Raw genomic sequence first — 20,032 nt, 5'->3', positions numbered from 1 at the left:
AGAACTAATTTGAACCACTCTAAAAAAACATACCAAAATGGTACTCTAGTCTTATGTCTTCATTCCCAAATTGTACCTACGAGATCCAATTTGTAGCTAATATTTTTATAGTCCCTAGTAGTTTAGATAAATGTATAAGTTTGACCTCAAAAAAAATTAAGTTTTGTGGTGTAGAAGAGTGAAAAACAAATATAGTGTTAGACAATTGACTACAAGGTTAATTGGTCTCATCATTCATGGTATGAATGAGTCATGAATGAGTCATAAATATTATGGAAAGAAAATACAATAAACTTTCAATTTAGTTATCTTAATAAAAGTCAATATTTGGAAGCATACTAGAATTGGAAGTTGTAGCTGCAAATATGGCTTACTAGATATCTTCAAACATTTACTTTCCTTTTCTTTTCGTTTACTTTGAATATCTATTTCACTTTAGTCCTTCTTCAACCTTTGTCACCTCTTTATTTAAACATTTGACATTTAAGCACCATACATTGTAGACATAACCTAGGATGAACCTTTTAAACTCACAACATAAACAGGAGTCACTCATAAATAAGTGTTTGAGTTATTATTGACCCACATATTAGTCACAAAGGTAAAATACAGCAAATATACACTGACTACTACATCATTATTCTACCGATTGAAATATCTTAGTTTTGTTATCTAGTACTCTAAATGACCAAGTGCGTAGTCATGTCTAGGGACGACACATCCTGGTTGCTCAAAACTTAAATTGTATTTGTGTTTATATTATTTACGATTTTGACCATAGATTTTAGAGGGCATATAACTCTCTAATACATATTCTCTGAATCCGTAATCTAATTTCTTTTTGTTTTCATCCTCTCCAAGATGGATGTACCTAACATATTGTTAATGAATCACGTAAATCTTTGTATCGATTCTCTATTATTTCCATTTTGTGTTTTTTTTTTCTTTTTTGTCAATATCACGACACTATGTAAGACCATAACCATTTATCTCTTTACATGATCTTTTCTTTTAACACTAAAAAACAATACAATAGGAAGGTGACAAAAAAAAAGAGTTATAAGGGAACATGATGTATACATCAGGAACAAAATTATACATTCAACTTGTCACAAATAAAAGCGAACCTGTTTCCCAAAAACAGAAGGGGATATTATGAACAACTTGTGAAAAAAAATGAAAACGATACAATAGACACCAAAAGCTTTATGGATTGTTAATGCAGCAATACAATTTCTCAAATACAAAGGGAGAGAAGAATGAGGCAAAAAAAGAAGGGCCAAGAAACTGCCACAAGAGAAGGCTAGTTTTTATCAGCCAACCTAGGCAGACAAGGCCTCAGGAACAAAAAACTCACAATCTCACCACTCCTAAGCAGCCATTTGGAGGGGGAGATCTTGAGTTCCTAAACCAAAAAATCTGTACATGAACTTTTCAAAACAATTTGGAACTTTGAAATTCCTTTGCCACTGAAAAAATAAACAGGTGCTTTTAAGTATAAGCCATTATCTTCTTCAGATAGGCCTCTTCGATATTTTTACTGTGACAAAGCATCCATTGATGATGCCAATATGACTTCCCTGTCATCTGTTGAGTAGTTATCCAATGCCGAGTCACCTGTAGAAGATGTTCGTGTTGGTAAGAAGCTTTTTGCAAAACAACTTCAAAGCTCGAGTTGGAATTGACAAGTATAGTTTGATCAAATTTCTTACTTTTAGTTGAGTCAACAGACGACGTTCGAATAGGGGCAGTGTTTGACTTCACATCTGAAATAGGAATTGGACAGACAAGAATGTCAGGAAAGGTCCTGGCATGTTTCCTCAACTCAATCCATTATCATAGAAAACATCAAATTATACATATAAGCATGTGCATATTTATATTTTCATGTAAGAATTTGTCACTGTTCAACAGATTGAAGAATCAAGTACTTAATAAAGTGAGAAGAGGACAAACTAATTGTTGATATATGGGGGACATTTATTAACAATACTCGAGTTCACGTGATACGATGTAAACCTGTGAGCTTTGCAGAAAGTGAGGGAAGAGAATACTTAAAAAGTAATCGAAGTAAAAATTGATATGCGTCATTGAAATCTGCCGCTTACGAACGGGATACATTCAATGAGATTCATTTAAAAAATATGAAGAGTAATCGAAGTAATGCTACTCATTACTTCAACCGAGTTAGATCCGACTTCTTGAATTCGCTTGTGGCATCCAGGCAGCCAACTCATATTATGAGATAACTTGATAAGCAAATGCTTTTCAAATGGTAAATTATAACAATTTTGCACTGCAGTGAGTATGCAAGTTCCATTTTTGGTCAGCGTAAAAGCATTTAAGCTCTAGCCTGTTGAAAGAGAAATGCTGGCATATAGTACATCTAAGAGAGGTTATAACGCTAACCATAAAAGTGATGCATCAGTTGGAACTTGGAAGGATTAGGCCAAATCCATGGCGGAACAAGAGAAATGCACAGTAGCATAAGCTCATCACATAGTACAGGTTGTTACACACGTTACATGATGAGGCGTGGGAGGAAGATGATTCACTCAAGAATGAAATCGAGAAAGATATAGATCTCTTACCAAATGAATGGCGTAGCCCTTTTACGGCTTCAAAATTTTTGTATGTATAACCAACAAAACTGAGATCTTTGGGAGTCAACAACATCTAACAAAAGGTCAGTGGAGACAATAAGATATCAAATAATTTTATGACTTTATCAAAAGTTCAAAACAACTGAGTAACGTAAACAACAGAATTGAAATGAAGAGTAAATACTAGATAGGTTTATAATATTTCATTCAAAGCAATGGTGCGAAATATCATAAATTTTAAGAACAACAAAGAATGACTGATGGAGACTGTTAACTTAATAGTGGAAGATGCTCTTCATGTAGAAAGGTGTATTTTTTTATTACTTGCATCCGTTAATGCTCAAGATAATAAATTGCGTACCTTCCTTATTGGTCCAGATCCAGATCTAGTTGGCGGTGAATCAACCTATGTCACAGCAGAACCATTGTCAGGATCTAGAAATCTAGGTGAGGAGAGATTGTTATTGCCAACAATCTAAGTACATGATTGATCTATTTTGTTCTTTTTTATTTTTATTGTATCTGTGTGCATGTAAGAGATTATCTCCTATCGTGATCATAGTATAGTCCAAAGCACATTATCTACAAAAACTGCATGAAATTTCTTGAATGAAATAGTTGTCAATTATGAGTTGAATGGAACTAGATTACAATGGTAAGTGACTATCTAAGAAGCACGGACACTTTAGTTTGCTTGACATGTTCATGTCGGACACTTGCTAGACAAGTATCGAACACTTGTTAGTGCAACAAATATGATAGATATATATAGAACGCTAGTTAAGTAGACTGAAAAGGCACATATATGACAGTAATAATAAATTTTAAGGGTGAAATACATCAAATTAACTTTTTAAGCATATAAATGCATCAACCTATTTACTTTGAATTTTCTTTTGGTATAAAAATGACATATATTTCAAAAACACGCCCTCCACGTGTCTGTGTCCTAATTTTTTTAAAAAAATGTTGTATCATGTCCATGTCTCATATTTGTATCCGAGCTTCTCAGGGGACTAGCGACTTATTGTAAGTTGTATATCTTGTAACATATAGTATGTTCACTTTCTTTATCATTAAAGAGTCCCAAAATGAATTCATGTAAATATATTAATTACATGTGTTTTAAAATGCAGTTACAACACAATTTAAGAACCTCTTCTTTGACTCGAGAGGCTATCTTTTAGAAATCATGTCCAATCCTTAGAGGAATGTTCATACAATTAAGAGTCGGTCACCATGAAACAATAATGGATCCATGGAGTGAGATTTAAACAAAAAAAGATTATCTTGACCTCACCTCATCGAATTGCATAAAGTTTTGTGTATCGAGTTCCCCATTGACCTCGGGCTTAAACGCTGCATCCATGTCATAGAGTTTCTCCCACTCGGTATCTTTGAACCAAGGATGTGTCTAATATGTTTGTTTGTCAATATATAGAACAATAAGAATAAACCATCAGCGTCTATCTAATTTGGGGAACCTACTATATGCTGACCTTGATTTGGTCTACACCTCCAGAACCGAGCCTACTCTCGACATCGCAAAGCAGCCTACTGATCATGTCTTTTGCTTCAGGTGATAATCTTATCTCATCAGGGAATTTTAAGTGATTTTTCCAATGCACAATCTGATATAACAAAATTCAATAGCAAGCTGTTAGGATACCTAATGCCTCCCATCAAGAACACTTAAGTATGGAAATATCTTGTAATATTATAAGAAAGGCAACAAAGTAACAAGATAAGCTAGCCTTTCAAGAGGGGGTAGTCTCTCCTAAATTTCCCAAAGAAAATCCCACAAAATTCTTCACACCTTGCTCCAAACCCACTCCATCTATTTATAACCTTGTCCTAACAAACTTACTAACTATTTACTAATATGTCCCTTACTAATAACCATACTAATAATCCTAATATAGCAATAACTAGGGTCTTGCACAAGCATTAATTTAATTTGAACCACGAGTTAGAAGGAAAATGAAAGGTAAAGAATAGACCACTTAGCATGATAGCTATAAACTATATGTACTAATAGGAAGGGATTTTTCGTAACTTCCTTTTACCATGGGCTTCCTCCTTTGAATCCTTGACTGGTTTAATTAACTATTGCTAGTTTCTTATTAAAAAGAATCATCAACTATAAGTACGAATAGAGCCCAAATGAGTAGCTGGAATGGTCACATTATTCAAAGAAAAAAAAAAGCAAAAGGAAAGCCAGATGTCCTATTCATAATTAAGTCCACAAATGTAATTTTAGATTTAACCTTTCGGCATGTTGTCACTGGATCATCAGAATAAAATGGTGGATAACCAACAAGCATTTCATACATTATTGCACCAAGAGACCACCTGCAACCAGGATAGTATAAGAATTCGTTCTCATGACGACGTTGAAGCAAAAGCAATTACGATTCTTCCTAAGAAAAAAATGAATACACAATAAGGTATAGGTACAGAGACCAATGAAGCAAACGAACCTCATTGAATGACAAGATTATCATAATTGAGAATTTCCACTGTCCAACCATATTGTAAGTTGAATACAAAGAATTTGGCTAACTTAATTGATCAGAAATTGTCTAACATTCTGATGATGTTTGGCACAAGGAAGAGAGAGTAACTTGTTGTTGTTGTTTGACAATATATGGGGTAGAAAGATTGAATCTTAGATATTGAGGTTGATAGTACAAGTTCACGTCACTTGAACTATGCTCATGTTGGCACGAAAAGAAAGTAATCAACTCTTTTCTCTTGCATCTTTACATTTTCATCTATCTATTTCTCTTGGGCATTAGCAGGAAATTCATTGTAATGATTACTGTCAGAGAATTTCATTGGAAAATGTCAAGCAGTCAAATTGGATTAACTTACCAGTCGCATTCCACACCGTATCCCTTTTTTAACAATACTTCAGGAGCTATGTAATCTGGAGTGCCGACTGTGGAAAATGCCTAATATTAATAGACAAAAATATAGAACTGTAAGATGATAACAAAGGACCATGAAATATAATCTGTGAAAATGAATGCTACTTTTTCTCTATCTCCATTCTCTAACGAATTTTTATGGTCAAATTTGAAAATATAAATAGATATGAAGGTGCTGACAATCAAAATAAATAAATAAATAAAACAGGAGTACTATTAGTTTCTTAAAACTAAAGGAGTTGCCTGCTAGGACCCTACCGCCTGGGGTTCTCCTTTCTCTAAAGTTAGAGCTTGTTAATTGAAAAATTAGCTTATGTTACTGAAAAGGAAATAAAAAAAAACACCAAATATCTATGGAACTTCACAGTTCTTGAACTGAAGAGAGTTTTTCTTATACCAGTTTCCTTCTGTTAATCTGCCAATGCTGAAGTTGTTCAAGGGGGCTCTTCCAGCGCCTCCCGCTTTTTTTACCTGGAAAGCTCTCATCCACATCCACCGTGTCGTTCAAGTTTTCATCATCAAGGACTTCATGTTCATTTATAGCAGATAGATTTGTGCAGTCAAGAGGCTTGCAAAGACCAAAATCAGAGAGTTTCATATGACCCCTTTTGTCCAGTAGAAGGTTATCAGGTTTTATGTCTCTGAAAATTTAGATGAATTATGCATAAAGCACATTATAAAGTTGTGTAAAAACACATAACCCCACACACATCTATTATGTATAAGAAATTGTGCATCTATTCAGAAATGCATAATGACTTGAAGGTATAATAGATGCAATCGAGTTCATCAGTGAATGTGCACCAGCATAATGAACCAACCTGTGAATGTAGTTATGGATGTGAATTGACTCTATAGCCAAAACACTTTGGGCGATATAAAATCTGGCCACAGTTTCCGTCAAAGTTTCCTCCCTTATCAGTAAAGTCATCATGTCACCTCCTGGAAGATACTCCATGATCAGATACAAGTATTCGGCATCTTGGAAGGAATAATAGAGTTTCACAATGCAGTGACTTGCAACTTCTGCAAGTAAATTCCTTTCAGCTCTGACATGTTCAACCTATGTTGTAAATAACTGACAAGTGAGAGAAGGTAAACCGAACGTTCTCATAGCACAAAAGCTATAATGTTCCATAATTGAATAGATTCAACAACATTGCTCTTGAAAAAGCATGTAACTTGACATCTTTTCCACAATGGTGCAAATAGCCATTCTGAAATTGAACTTTTCAAAATCAAGTGAAAGGGATTGTCCTTTCCAGAAGCATGTTCACCACAACAAGTTATACAAAAGAAATTACGAGGCCAATAATGATTATGATTGGTGATCAGATGGGAGTTGGAACCAATTTATTTTATTATAGTATACTTTCTACAGATTCTACTTGCCAGAATGAGTGCTTATCAAATGCAAGCCAATGCCTTATTTGCATTATTTTTAAGCATTCCAAAAGAAGAAGTATCTTGGGCCAGAATTGATTTTCTATATAAAGAAAAAGAAAAATGAAGCCTACATCGACAGGAACAGAACTATAGGACACAAAACACACTGAAAAAAAGAGCAGCAGGAAATGATTCCACTTCATCTCTCTTCAAAGATGGAAGGCTCCTGGGAAATTGATGAAACCCCACAGACCATATCTAATAGTAGAGAATTGTCGGTACCTTGAGTAGATCATTCCCAATATCTAATTTAAATTTTCTCTTTAACAAATGAAACTGGTATATTTACCCAAAAAAGAGAGAATTACAGAGGAGGAAGAAAAATCAATTTCTGCTTTGTTAACCTTTCTTCTCATCTATGGAATTTTCTAACATCTATTAGAAAAAGCATTCACCAAAACATGGGATGAAAAAATTTTAATGGAGATATTTCATAGAGTTAAAAAACATTTAGAAGTTGAAACTACAATATACAAGTCAGATCTTACCTGTCCTCTGCTGAGCATTTCTGATTTTCTCAGCTTCTTCATGGCATATATGTTCCCTGTTTTCTTCTCCCGACAAAGTCTGACCTGTAAAATAATACTGAATATACATTAAACTATGTTAACTCCCAGAAGGAAAGTAAAACTTAAATGGAAAATCTCGAAAATACTTAACATGTTTGACTAAAAAATTCATAGCAAACAACTTGTGGGCATGTTTGTTTGTGTAGTCTTAATCCAATCAGATAAATCATTTTAGTTCTTAAGAGATATTAACATAAATGTATAGTAATAAGATTGAACAGAGAAAGCATTTGGAATCTTTACAAGAAATTGTCCTAATTATATGCCACACTATGAATAATTTCTATTTCCAACCTCCCCGAAAGCACCTCGCCCAATAATTGTCAAAAGGTAGAAATCCTCAACACAAATTTTATGCCTTTTCAGCCGAATGTATTGAGTCTCTGTCCGCTCCAAATCCTTCAATAGATTAATTTGTTCTTCTTCTGAGACATCTGAAGATGCCAACCTCCTTTCAAGCACGGAGCGCCTACAAATATGATAATAAGTTAAGAGAAACATGCCTCATCTATTACAAAATCCATAATTTAGTCCTCAATGTAATCAACAACCTAGATGGATGCAAGTATAAATTCCAAAATTATTTTCACTGGAACAATATGTCAAGCAAGCAACAGAAAAAATGAGAGCTGAACAAAATATCATACATTTCACTGAGTTTATGCCCCAAAGGTGGGAAACATGTTAGATCCAAACTTTTCATGAACAAGGATGTTGATAGAACACCAAGAAGATGTGTTCTTATACAGTTGATATAAACTTCACTATTACAAAGAAGAATTGATGATTATCAATTCTGAGATCAGATGAAAATGCAGAAAATAACTAAGAACAAGTAAAATACTACCCCTCTCTGCCTATCCTCTCTCTCAAGGAAGAGTGCAGAAAAACTACCTACAAACTGATTCCCCCTTCTTCCCTCACCAACTTCCTATTTATAACCATGTAACTGTCTAAATATCTAATTACCCGTAGACCCCTACCCTATACTAATCTAGGTATCTAAAAGATGTATGGTTAAATAGTAGTCTCTTGCCTTGGACTTGACCAACTTGAGGGGTCAACAACAATGTGAACAAGTAAAAGTCCAAACACTCTCAAATGAATATGAGAAGAGACAAGACAACTTATGTGCCAGAATTCTAGACCCCATGTTTATTAGGTAGAAATTTGTAGATCATAGTCTGAACCTATAATATTTGATGGTTAAAACAATTCATGCCCACTCAGTTGAGTTCAAGGGGCTCTTCCACCAAACAAACACTTCTCAATTGCATAAATGAATAGAAAGCAAGAAGAAAAATGCAAACAATTCTAGATATCACTTAGGCCTTGTTGGATAACTATTTGGTTTTTGGATTTTTGTTTTTAAAATTTAACCTTATAAACACTACTTCCATCTCTTTCTCGATTTGCTATTTGCTTTTTACCAATGTTTTTTTTAAAAAAAAAGCCAAATTTTGAAAACAAAAAAAAAAAGTTTTCTATTTTGGAATTTAGCTAAAACTTCAACTCTTTTATTTAAAAACAATGAAAACAATGACAAGAAATTAAGAGAAAATAGGCATAATTTTCAAAAACCAAATTGGTCTTAGCAAACAAAAATGCTCGATTACTATAATCGAGCGATCAATTCATCAACTTATTCTAGCATCTTGCATCTACCAGCATTCATCCTTTGAAGGGCTAAGGGAGGAAGAAAGACACTCTTTCAAGTACCATAAATTGCATAAACACATAGTATATCTTCTGCTAGTTCCACAACAAATGAAGAACATACTAAAATGCAGTTCCTGTTACTTGAAAAATCAAGTGACATGCACTTTAGATACTAAAAGGATCACATAATGTTTCACCTTTTATTAAGAGCAAATGAAAAAATGCAACCGTACAAAACAAAAGAAGAAAGTGCACTACAAATGGATCCTATACACCCTAAAAAGGAATAAAGTCAAAAGCTAAAAGCTTCTTCTTCCTTTAACTTTTCCACAATTATACACCTATCTTATCTAATCTATAACTATTATGCAATAAGTAACACATAATTTATATAGAAAGTTCATTTGTAAGGCATTAATTTAGTAGCTGCCACATAATGACCATAACAATGACAATAACGACAAAGAACCAATACGAGAAACAGCCATCCAGAACCCATCTCCCAAAATGCATTAAATGTGAGAAAAACGTGAAAAAAAAAACGATATCACAGAAAATGAACATCGACTCAAAAACCATTACAGGTGATATGTTAAAAGTAAACTTCAAATACGAGTTATTCTGAGGACGTGTTTTGAGAGTGATTCTAAAATGACGAAAATCATTTGGAAACACATTCTTAGTCATTCTAAACCAATTTATATGATATGGAAATTACATTTAAAAGCGTAAAATTGAATATTAAATTAATTTTGACCAATTAAGGCATGTTTCGATTGATTTTGAACATGGCAAGCCTGATTAATCACTCCCAAACACGTGCAAATACAAATAAAGAAACCAATAAGAAGGCGATCGTGGAAGAAACAGATTTAAAAGGGAGATTTCAAACCTCTCTTTGCGTTCTTGAATGTGCTTTCTTTGAGCCTTGTAATGATTCTCAATATACTGTTTGGCTGCAGCAACCTTCTCCAAAGTCAAGCTCGAACCCACAAATCCAATTTCTTCTTCCTCCACGGTGGTGGGTCCCATATCATCATCCTCCTCACCTTCAACCTCCTGATGATTCTCCATATATCCCCCTTTTTTCAGTTTCTCCTGATGATTTTCTTCCAAAAAAAAAACCAGAATTTTTTTCTCTCAATGTTGTCTGAAATTCCGTTTTGTTATGTGGGTAGGAGGTAAAATTTGTTGAAAAGGAAGAAGAGGAGAATGGGACCTCAAGAAATTAACAAAGCTGACGACTTTTTTGTTCGTTTGAAAATCCATTCTGTTGACCTGACATGTGGGAAATGGTGATTCGATCCTTTTCTTGCTTCCCCAGCTTTGGCAATGGCCTTCCACGCGGCACTGCCCCACACGGTCCTCCATTTTCGCTCTCTCTCTCTCTGTTTCATTGAGATGCATCATTCATTGCCATTGCAACCAAACTTCGAGACATAACAATCTACAAGCGTTCAGATTGTACCAGAATTTATGTCCATTCTTTTACTTTAGTATCATTGTAGAAGTTGATATCGAGATTTTAATTTTATGAATAAGAATATCCATATTGACAAATATTTGTAGAAGTCTTCAAATTTATTTGTATTAATAATTAAATTGTTCCTTCTCCATAAACTAACATATAAATATAGGATGAGTATTTTTCTTCCTATTAAACTAAATAGATTACATATTGTCTTTAAATTAACCATACATATTTAATATTGATATCCACCCCTTTAGAAATTTTGTTTTATCAATTTGAATGGCGACCTTTTTCTCTGCTATTACAACTCAACATTAAAAGTTAAAAACAAAGATTCTAAGTGTGTGTTTATGCATATTTAGATTGAAAGAAAACACTAGAAAACCTCAATTGTATTTTTTTTGAACAAAAATGTCAAACTTTAAATATTGTTTTTAATTTTAGTTCATTTTAGTCGTTACAATGTTAAAGTATGACTATTTTAATCTTTTAATTTATGTTTTTAGTTATTTGTTCTTTTAAAATTATGGATTAAATTTTATTAAAATGACACACGAATCAAATTTAAAGTAGACAAACGTGAACATTTTTTTTACGTTATTAAACTATTTTGTTTGATTGCTTCGACGGTAAAACATTATAATTAGTCAATCATGAAACTCCATCAAATGCAAAACAAACGAAACTACAATTAAAAATATTATAAAAGCACTCAAATATAGAGATCATTGCTAGTTGTCACAAATGCAGGTAAGGGCACTAAATTTTCGGAGGAAATTTCTAGTATGCACATTACATCTATTTATTGATGGCTACTTAAGTCAACACAATGAATATCTAAAAAGTTACAAATCATTTAATAACGTGTCAAATAATCAATAGAAGTAATACTAACTTGTCATTAGAAAAAATTTCATGTGTGTTGTGTGTTGTACTCACTCATTAAAAAAATATTTTTAAAAAGTTAAGTCAAATTGTTTTCTTTTTCGTGTTTGGAAGAGTCGGTTTATATGCATTAGGTGCAGCCTAATCGTTACCTATGAACTAATATGATTGAACACAAAACAAACTATTATATAAATAAAATTAAATAAATAAATAAAAGGGTAATATGTTAACCACGAGAACCATTATTTGTGAAGTTGACTATACAGTAAAATAAAATTTTAAAATTAAAAAAATAGACGAATTAAATTAAAACTATGTTGAACTTTGTTCGAGTCACATAGACCAAAATTTGTATCAAATCTTAAACTTATGGATTTTATACTAACGCTTGTTGGGTAAAAAGAAACACAAATGTGTATATAACTAGTAAGCAATTCATGAGATTATCAGAGATACTAACTATCAATAATTTAATCCCAACCCCACCACTCTTGAACCGGAAAAAAAACAATCAATTTATTAGGTTTATAAGAAAGTGTACAAAACATATCATAAATTCATATAAGTTTGTAAGTTTAGATCGAAATGCTACCAAATTTGTTATGTTCATACTTATTTATTTTTGGTGTTGGATTTCATACCCATTTTCATACCTACCAACATACTTTAGATATTAATGTTTTGAAGTCCAAAATTATACGATCGTATGTATCCAACTCATATAGAGTGACCATTTTAGAATAGGTTGGACATTGGCTTTATTTAAGTGGTTTGGCCCATCCTCGGCAAGTACAAGCCTTTCAATAGGGATAAAACTTGGATACCTAATTAGTGTTCTCTAATCTAATGTGACACACACACACACACATATATATAACTAGTCATATTAAGGGTGAAAATAATTATAAGATCGAGTAAAAAAAACTAGGGGACCTAACCATTTCATTTAGCTTGGAAGAGTATAATGACATTCCTCTTATTTCATTGTGAAACAAAAATTCTTTATAAACAACTAGGGGTGAGTATTGGTAGGTTAGAGTCGGTTTTCCGATCAAAATGACACTAAATCGACTATGGTTGATTTAGTAAATGTTCAAACCAATCTTGACCATGAAGAATTGCAAACCGATCCTTTGTCGGTTGATTGGTCGGTTTAGAATGATTTAAGCCTTTGATTTTTTTTAAAAAAATGTGTCTATTTGTATTTTTCTCAACCAACACCGACCAAACCTCTTCTTTTAACTCCTACCGATTATAGTTGGTTATAAACAACAAAACTGAACAAAACAATTCTCTTTACACACCATACAAGTACACAATCTTGTTTGTATTCCACATCTTCAATTTTTCATTACACAAATGTACCTATCAATCCAATTTTTTTCCATGATCAAGAAAACAAAATCTAACTCCCAAATTATAAAAGAAAAGTAATCTAATCTTCCATTCAAAAAAGATTGAAAAAGAGACATTGCTCAATTACATCCCTTTCTCTCTTGATTCAATATGTAAAACACTACCACTAACCCCTAAAATCACCCTAAAAGCTACCAAATCTTCCCTCCAAATTACAAGTATACTTTCAAATAAACAAATCTTAATATTTCTTTTATTAATTTTTTTTGAACAAATAATTGTAAATGTAAATATATATTTATATATAGATTCTTCATTGTTCATCAAAATCCAATCTCATCAAAGAAATCCTGTCCCAGCAATTCCATGGTGAAGAAGATTATGAGCAATATGATCTCTAGCTTGAATCGCACTCACCGATCTCAACCCGTTGTTTTCCGGCATCATTTCATCATCATAAACCTCAAATTTCAGCTCCGGATCGAATTTCTCCTTCCTCATTTCACATATATTATGAAGAACACAGCAAGCTCCCAGCACCACCGGCAACTCCTGCAGTTTCACCTCTGTTCTTTTCTGTAAACAAGTCCATCGCCCTTTCAACCGCCCAAACGCCGCCTTCGCTGCCGCCTGAATCTCCCCAACTTTCTCATTAAACCCATGTTGTGTCCATGTCAAATTCTGTACAGTATAAGGAACTAACAACCAATCCATTAATGGGTACCCTGAATTTCCGACGATGAACACATCGTTCAATGACCCCATACTTGCTCTTTCGTAAAGCAATGATTTCTCAAGAACTTGATCGTCCGGCATAGATCCCGGCCATCCGATGCAAACGTCGGTGAATACACCGGAGGGATCGACGACGCCTTGAACAGTGATGGAGTATGAAGTTTTTTGGTTGCGTTCTGTGTGGCGTTTGTTGAAATAAGCAGCTACGTTGTTCTTTGGTGCGATTATTGGGATATGTGTTGTGTAAATTGAACCGCCCACTTTGGGAATTCCTGAAATCGATTCGAATTCTTGTTTGATTTTGGTTAATTTTGATTCATCTGGCCAATTGAGGAATTTCGGCATTAGAACTTTACGAATCGCTGAACAAACTTCCAGAACTAATTTATGGCAAGTTGAAATCCCTAACCCAAATCTTTTCGAAACTAATCGGAGTGGCTCTCCGGTAGCCAACCGCCATATACAGACGGCAACACGCTGCCGTACGGGAATCGCAACACGAAGCATTGTGTCTTTTTTCATCACCGTTGAATCCAGTTCTTTACAGATCATATCGAATGTGGATTTACTCATCCGGAATGCTCGTCGGAACTCCTCATCGGGAAAATCCGGGTGGTTGCATTGATCCCACCAATCCTTGGATCGGTCTTTCACCCATAGCCGTCGCTGCTGAGTTCCTCCACCACCGGCGGGGGTATTCTTCACCGGAGAGGGATTTTCCGGCGATGCACGGCGGGGTTTTTTGGGAATTTGATCGGAGAGATGGAAATCGTTGGTGGGTTTTGGTTTTTGGGCGTCCATGAGCCAATTTTGTTGAGATTCGGGTTGGGGATCGAACCAACAGGGGAGTTTTAGTAGTGGGTCAGCAGTAGGATCATCGTTTTCATCAGTGAAAGAAAAACTGTTGAAGTCATCGGAATTTGGGTCAGATCTTCGCCGTTTTTTAGATGTTGGATTCACATTGAAAGTGGCGGTGGGATTATCCATTTCGGAGAAGAGATTGAAGATGGGTAAGAATTCTTCTTGATTAAGAAATGGGAAAGAGGAGATTTCCATGAAATGGAAGTGGGTATGAATGAATAACTTTGTGTTGAGCAAATGTGAAAAGAGAAGATTGAAGTGAGAATGAGAAATGAGGAGAAATGATGATATATATATGAACAAAGAAAGAAATAAAAGAAAACAGTGTGTTTGAAGAAACGTGTGGGTAAGTGGGAACGCGTAGAGGATTGTTTGACGGTGACTTGAAATTGGAGAGATTGGACCCATTTTCCTTTTCTTTTCTCTTTTATAAAATTGAGCCAATTTTATTATAAAAAGGGAAAATTACTCCCAATATTTCCTATATATATATATATTAGATTTTATCGTTAATAAACATTTATAACAAAATTTTAGATTCTATCAACCAAAGAGTTCTTAAAACTTATTGTAGGGCTTATTGGAAAACTTCTCGTCATACTTGATTAAATAATCGCTTATTGTTATTCAAAACATATAGGTTCATTTTATATAATTTTCTAATTGTTCCAAAATTTTAGAGGTTGGTAGAAGTTTTTATTTGCTATATTTTGTAACTATTTTTAATCCCTTTGCTATTTTTTAAAATACTCTTTTAAAATTGGACTAAGTGGAATAGGCCAAAAGCTAATCGGATTGAAGGCGGACGGTCAAAGAAGAGGAAGGACTCGACCGACTTCTAAAGAATTAAAGATGAGATTGATTTGAATATTTATTAAACCGATTATAGTAGGTTCAGTGGTGGTTTGGTGGAAAAACTAACACTGACTAATCGCTACATGTACCTACTTCTAAAGTATTATGATAGTTGTAATTATATGCTCAAATTTATGTACGTGTTAAAGACGAACGCTTGAATTTATATTATAGTAGAAAGTGTACAAGTTTGAGGGGTTAATTTTTATTGTTTAGAATTTACTTTATGAGCTTGAAGATAAGTACTTTAAAACTCGTAAAAGTTCGAGTGTCCATATTCTTCGTAATTGAAAGAGAATTTTACAATTTGTTCTAAGATTAAACATTCAAAAACATACTATTTGTCATTCGATTTTGGATTTAGTTTCTATTAAATTTCATCTATGTTTTCACGAGCAAAACTCCTTTTCGTTTTTACTCTTTAATTTTAATATATAATAATCAAGGTAAAAGAATTACAATTAATTATATTATTCACTATCTCTCTGTGAGAGAAATTAAACTTAAAATTTACATCATAATTATTTTAAATTAATTAACTAAAATTAATAAATAAATAAAAATGATTATTTAATAATAAAAAATAATACCATGAAGTCTTAAAACTTTGAACGAAATAAAACTCGAATTTAAAACCTTTGAAATATAAAATCGAAATAATAAAATAAACCCAAAACTAATTGCTCTTTTTGGGTATATTATTATTATTTTTGGTAAGGGATCTACGCGGTCAGGGGAGAGGAAGGGTTAAGCGATCGAGCGAGTAGAGGAAGGAGGAGCCGAAGGTTCCAGTTTTTAATCATATTCGGGTTAAATAGGAAACACGTTCACGCGGACCACTAGGCGCGTTGCCCTCGCATGGCTCACCATCTACGAAGCTTCTTCTTTTTCTTTTTCATATTCTATCGTTTTCATTTTTTTTTCTCTTTATTTCCATTTTTCTAAAAAAAATTAACTTAAACAATACTTTCAATTATTAAATTTTCATAATTTTTTATAGAATGCGTTTGAATTGAATTTTAAAAAAATCAAAAAATTCATCTTTGTTTAAATTTTTTCTTAAAAATAATTTTAAATACACTTAAAATTTTGTTTAAAGTGTTTTTCAAATAGTTTATTTTTAAAAAAATAACTTATTTTCTAAATTAAACACTTGAAAATGTAGTTCAAACACATAATTAGTCTATAGTTTTTTGTATTTTTAATTTTGTTTGAATTTTTACCTGTAACAATTTAGTCTCTTTTTTAGTATTTTATGATATAGAGATTGAATTTTATTCCGTGATTGAATTTCTAAGAAGTCTATTGATTTATTTAGGTAAAAATGTCTCATTAAATTTTCATATTCAATTTTATAACATAAACTAATTAAATTTTACAATGACTGAATTGTTATTACAAAATTGACTAAATTGTTATCTTAAAAAAAAATTAAAGAAAGTGTGGATTTTAATCCAAAATAAAAAATATTGTAATAATTGCTAACCAAGGCTTCTTCTTTACCCTATTTTAATTTTCTTCTCCAAGGTTTACTTTTGATATGGTGAAATTTTCACTTGGAAATTTGTAGGGAAATTTATTTATTTTGTATTTTCCTTTGTTAGGGAAAATCTTCGTTTTTCTTTTCAACTAAATAAATATTTCAAAATCTTAAAATGGAGAGTTTATGATATTATTCCTATTTAAATAAAACATTATAAAATTTCGTATTACAAACCATGAAAATTTTAGATTTAAATATACAAGATTAAAATGTTAGTTGTTCGTGATTTAACATTATAAAATTTAAACTATGTATCTTTTTTAATTTAAATATTACAACATTTGAAGTTTAGAGACGAGTAGTATTCGTTTGGGTCTCTATGTTTGTTTAAACTGTAAATTTTAAACTATATAACATTATAGATTTTTCAATCTTGATGTTACATTATTCGAAGTTTAGAGAATATTAGTGTTCCTCTAAGCCTCTATTTTTGTTTAAACTATAACATCTTCATGATTTAAAACGATAAATTTTTAACTATACAACTTTGTAGTTTTTTCAACTTTAATATTACAACATTTGGAGTTCAGGGGTGAGTAGCATTTGTGTGGGCCTCTACTTACTTCGAGTGGTAACATCTTCATGCATGATTTGAAATGAAAGATCTTAAATTATATAACATTTGAAGTTTTTGCCAAACTTAAATATTACAACATTTGGAGTTTATGGATGAGCAATGTTCATTTGAGTCCATCTTAGTTTAGATCGATCCACTAATTTGATTTGGCTTTTAAGTAACAAATAGGACACATCCATTATCATTCAGAGGGAAAACATCAAATTGGTTTTTTCTAATTATTCAAAAAAAAAAAAAAAGTAAAACTATAGCCTTAAATGCCTTTGATTAATCTAATAAAAAAAAAAAGCCTTTAATTCATATTTTAATTATTGTGGTTCATCTATATTTGTTGTTTATAAGAAAAACCACCCATCTATAATATTATATATGTGACCCAAATTTAATTTAAAAACAATTCCAATATTTCAAACACAAGGAAAAAAAATGAAAAGAAAAAAGAAAAAAAAGAAGCAACAAACAAAAACCAATTAATTGGTTTTGTTCTATTAATCATACATTTTCTTTATAAAAATGACCCATTTGGTTGGATGGCTTATTCATCCAAATCTAATAATTTCAAATCAAATTTGATGATTAGTATTAGATAGGCTTATTTAACTTCAAAGTTAAAAGAATATCGATTAAACAAAAAAAAACGAAAGAAGTCGAGGAACTTTTTTTTGTTGATGACTAAACAGGAATGAGAACGACCTAACAACTATGTACATCTATCCCTAACCACAAAGCTGGATTCTTTTTTAAATAAAAATTAATTATCATATAGCTCCAAATTTAATATATATAACATTACAATGACCTAATATATAAAATACATATTCAATATACGTAGGTAGTTGAATGCTAAACTTGATATTAAAATTCTAAAACATTTTAATTATATATTTGTTGTTTTTATTAAAAAACATTACTACAAGCAGTCCATCATTATATAAATTAAATAATAAATTCAAACATCTAATATATTATCAAACGAAAAATTTATCTAACACAAAAAAATCAATATCTGTGTGAAAAAAAATCAAGAAAGCCTATTAAAGGTAACCTTAATAAAAAAATATTAAGTTGACCAATCAAAACGAACTCGAAAAATGAACTAGAATATTGGAAGAGGAAGAAGAGTTAGATAAGTGAATAATAATAAAGTATGAATAGCGCATGTGGGTGCAGTTAGTTGACTCGCTATTCAACCTTTCTTTTTTTAGGGCGGACTCCCTATTCAACTTAACCAACCTTTTCCATCAACCAATATTTTATATATACACACATATTATACTAAGCCTTACCCAATAAAATAATAAAGTTGATTAGTACGAAATAAGTTTATTTATTTTTTATTTTTTTTATGCTGTTCTATATTTTGATTCGTTACAAATATTTTTAATGAAAGTCTTTGGAGCGTTTAATTTTATATGGAGATTCTCGTGGAAAGTCATTTTCGTATAAATTTTTCAAGTGTGTCATTATGTTAAACTTTATTTATTTGGTTTCTTATATAACTTAAGCTAAAATATTTTTACTAGTCTTTTTATTTAGTTCTTCAATTTTGATTTGTAACGAATTTTGTAACTCTTTAGTCCTCAAACTTTACTACCTAACGATGTAATTATTGAACCTATTTGAAATATGAAGTCTAGAAAGTAAAGGCAGTCATTCAAACCACATCAATTAGATCATCTTTTTAAAATCGAACGTTGTATTTGATTTTAATTTTGAAAGTCAAATTTGAAACCAAATCAAACTTCTTTTTAGTGATATAAATATCTATCACGAATAAAATATGAATATTTTAGTTTTTTTTTATTTTTAATTTTTTTAAAAAATAAATCACAAACTAAAATGTATACATTATTATATTGTTTAAAATGGGAAAAAGTCGGAAGTACTTTGAAATTGGAGTTGAAATATTTTTTATTTAATAGACACTTAAATAAATTTTGCAATTGGAAGGTTAATAATATTTAACCAAATACTTATAATTGTTTTTAAAAATAATAAAATTGACATGGAATTAACCAAATGGTTGATAGTTGGTAAGACATCTTTAAACTCTCAACTTGGCCAAGACTTCAAATTAATAAAATATACGTAATTATTATTTTTAACGATGATGGATGACATATATGTATATCACATTTTACAAAAATTGTAAATATAACAAAATCTATATGTTATGGAGACGATTTTTAGTAGCAATAGACTTGTGTTAACAATATTGTATGCAGTTATAGATTTTGAGAGCTCAATTTAAATTTGGCTAATGATTTTGTCAAGTTTGAGAAACGGAAGTTTTACTAAAATTAATTGTCATATTCTTCTAAGATCATTTCACTAGTCTGCTTGCAAAAGTGAATAAAAATTTGTCTTTAAGATCACAACGGTTATAAACATAGTGCACCATCATCCACTTTTAAATCTTACAAATTAGTTTTGACAAAAAAATTTACAAATTTTTATAAGTGTATCTGATTCTTATATCTTAATTTCCCAAAAGTTTCGTTTAACTTAAACTAACACCTGAATATATTGAGAACGAGAA

General features: G+C 31.6%; 2 protein-coding genes across 3 annotated transcripts; both read right to left on the bottom strand.

Annotated features, from left to right (window-relative positions):
* Window positions 1-1,075: 1,075 nt before the first annotated feature.
* On the bottom strand, window positions 1,076-10,690 carry LOC101208238 (serine/threonine-protein kinase tricorner). Of its 2 annotated transcripts, XM_011661695.2 has the most exons (14): window positions 10,427-10,687; window positions 10,100-10,316; window positions 7,843-8,017; window positions 7,468-7,551; window positions 6,355-6,596; window positions 5,931-6,174; window positions 5,478-5,557; window positions 4,871-4,955; window positions 4,103-4,234; window positions 3,904-4,017; window positions 2,965-3,009; window positions 2,592-2,676; window positions 1,713-1,766; window positions 1,076-1,617 (listed from the first exon to the last, which is right to left on the bottom strand). In XM_011661695.2, the coding sequence occupies exons 2-14, from the start codon at window positions 10,279-10,281 to the stop codon at window positions 1,538-1,540; spliced, it is 1,602 nt and encodes a 533-aa protein (XP_011659997.1). In that variant the 5' UTR covers window positions 10,282-10,316; window positions 10,427-10,687; the 3' UTR covers window positions 1,076-1,537. The 2 variants fall into 2 exon arrangements, with proteins under 2 accessions (XP_011659997.1, XP_031739407.1); XM_031883547.1 differs by having other exon boundaries at window positions 6,355-6,475; window positions 7,468-7,564; window positions 10,100-10,690.
* A 2,293-nt stretch (window positions 10,691-12,983) lies between these two features.
* Window positions 12,984-14,797, bottom strand: LOC101204061 (protein ALP1-like). The gene has a single exon (XM_004143964.3). The coding sequence runs from the start codon at window positions 14,711-14,713 to the stop codon at window positions 13,262-13,264; it is 1,452 nt and encodes a 483-aa protein (XP_004144012.1). The 5' UTR covers window positions 14,714-14,797; the 3' UTR covers window positions 12,984-13,261.
* Between the last annotated feature and the right edge of the window lie 5,235 nt (window positions 14,798-20,032).

The sequence above is a fragment of the Cucumis sativus genome, chromosome 1, assembly GCF_000004075.3.
Source record: "Cucumis sativus cultivar 9930 chromosome 1, Cucumber_9930_V3, whole genome shotgun sequence".
NCBI classification, from domain to species: Eukaryota; Viridiplantae; Streptophyta; class Magnoliopsida; order Cucurbitales; family Cucurbitaceae; genus Cucumis; species Cucumis sativus.
Note: the sequence above shows the minus strand (reverse complement) of the source record. Positions and strands in the feature narration are given on the sequence as shown.

What these genes read in the sequence shown, in the direction of transcription:
- LOC101204061 (XM_004143964.3), bottom strand. Translation starts at nt 14,713, where the DNA reads ATGGAAATCTCCTCTTTCCCATTTCTTAATCAAGAAGAATTCTTACCC.
- LOC101208238 (XM_011661695.2), bottom strand. Translation starts at nt 10,281, where the DNA reads ATGGAGAATCATCAGGAGGTTGAAGGTGAGGAGGATGATGATATGGGA. An exon ending in GATCTGGACCAATAAGGAAG is followed by an intron (nt 2,677 to 2,964) that starts GTACGCAATTTA and finishes ACCTTTTGTTAG; the next exon opens with ATGTTGTTGACTCCCAAAGA. An exon ending in AGGGCTACGCCATTCATTTG is followed by an intron (nt 1,767 to 2,591) that starts GTAAGAGATCTA and finishes TTCCTATTTCAG; the next exon opens with ATGTGAAGTCAAACACTGCC.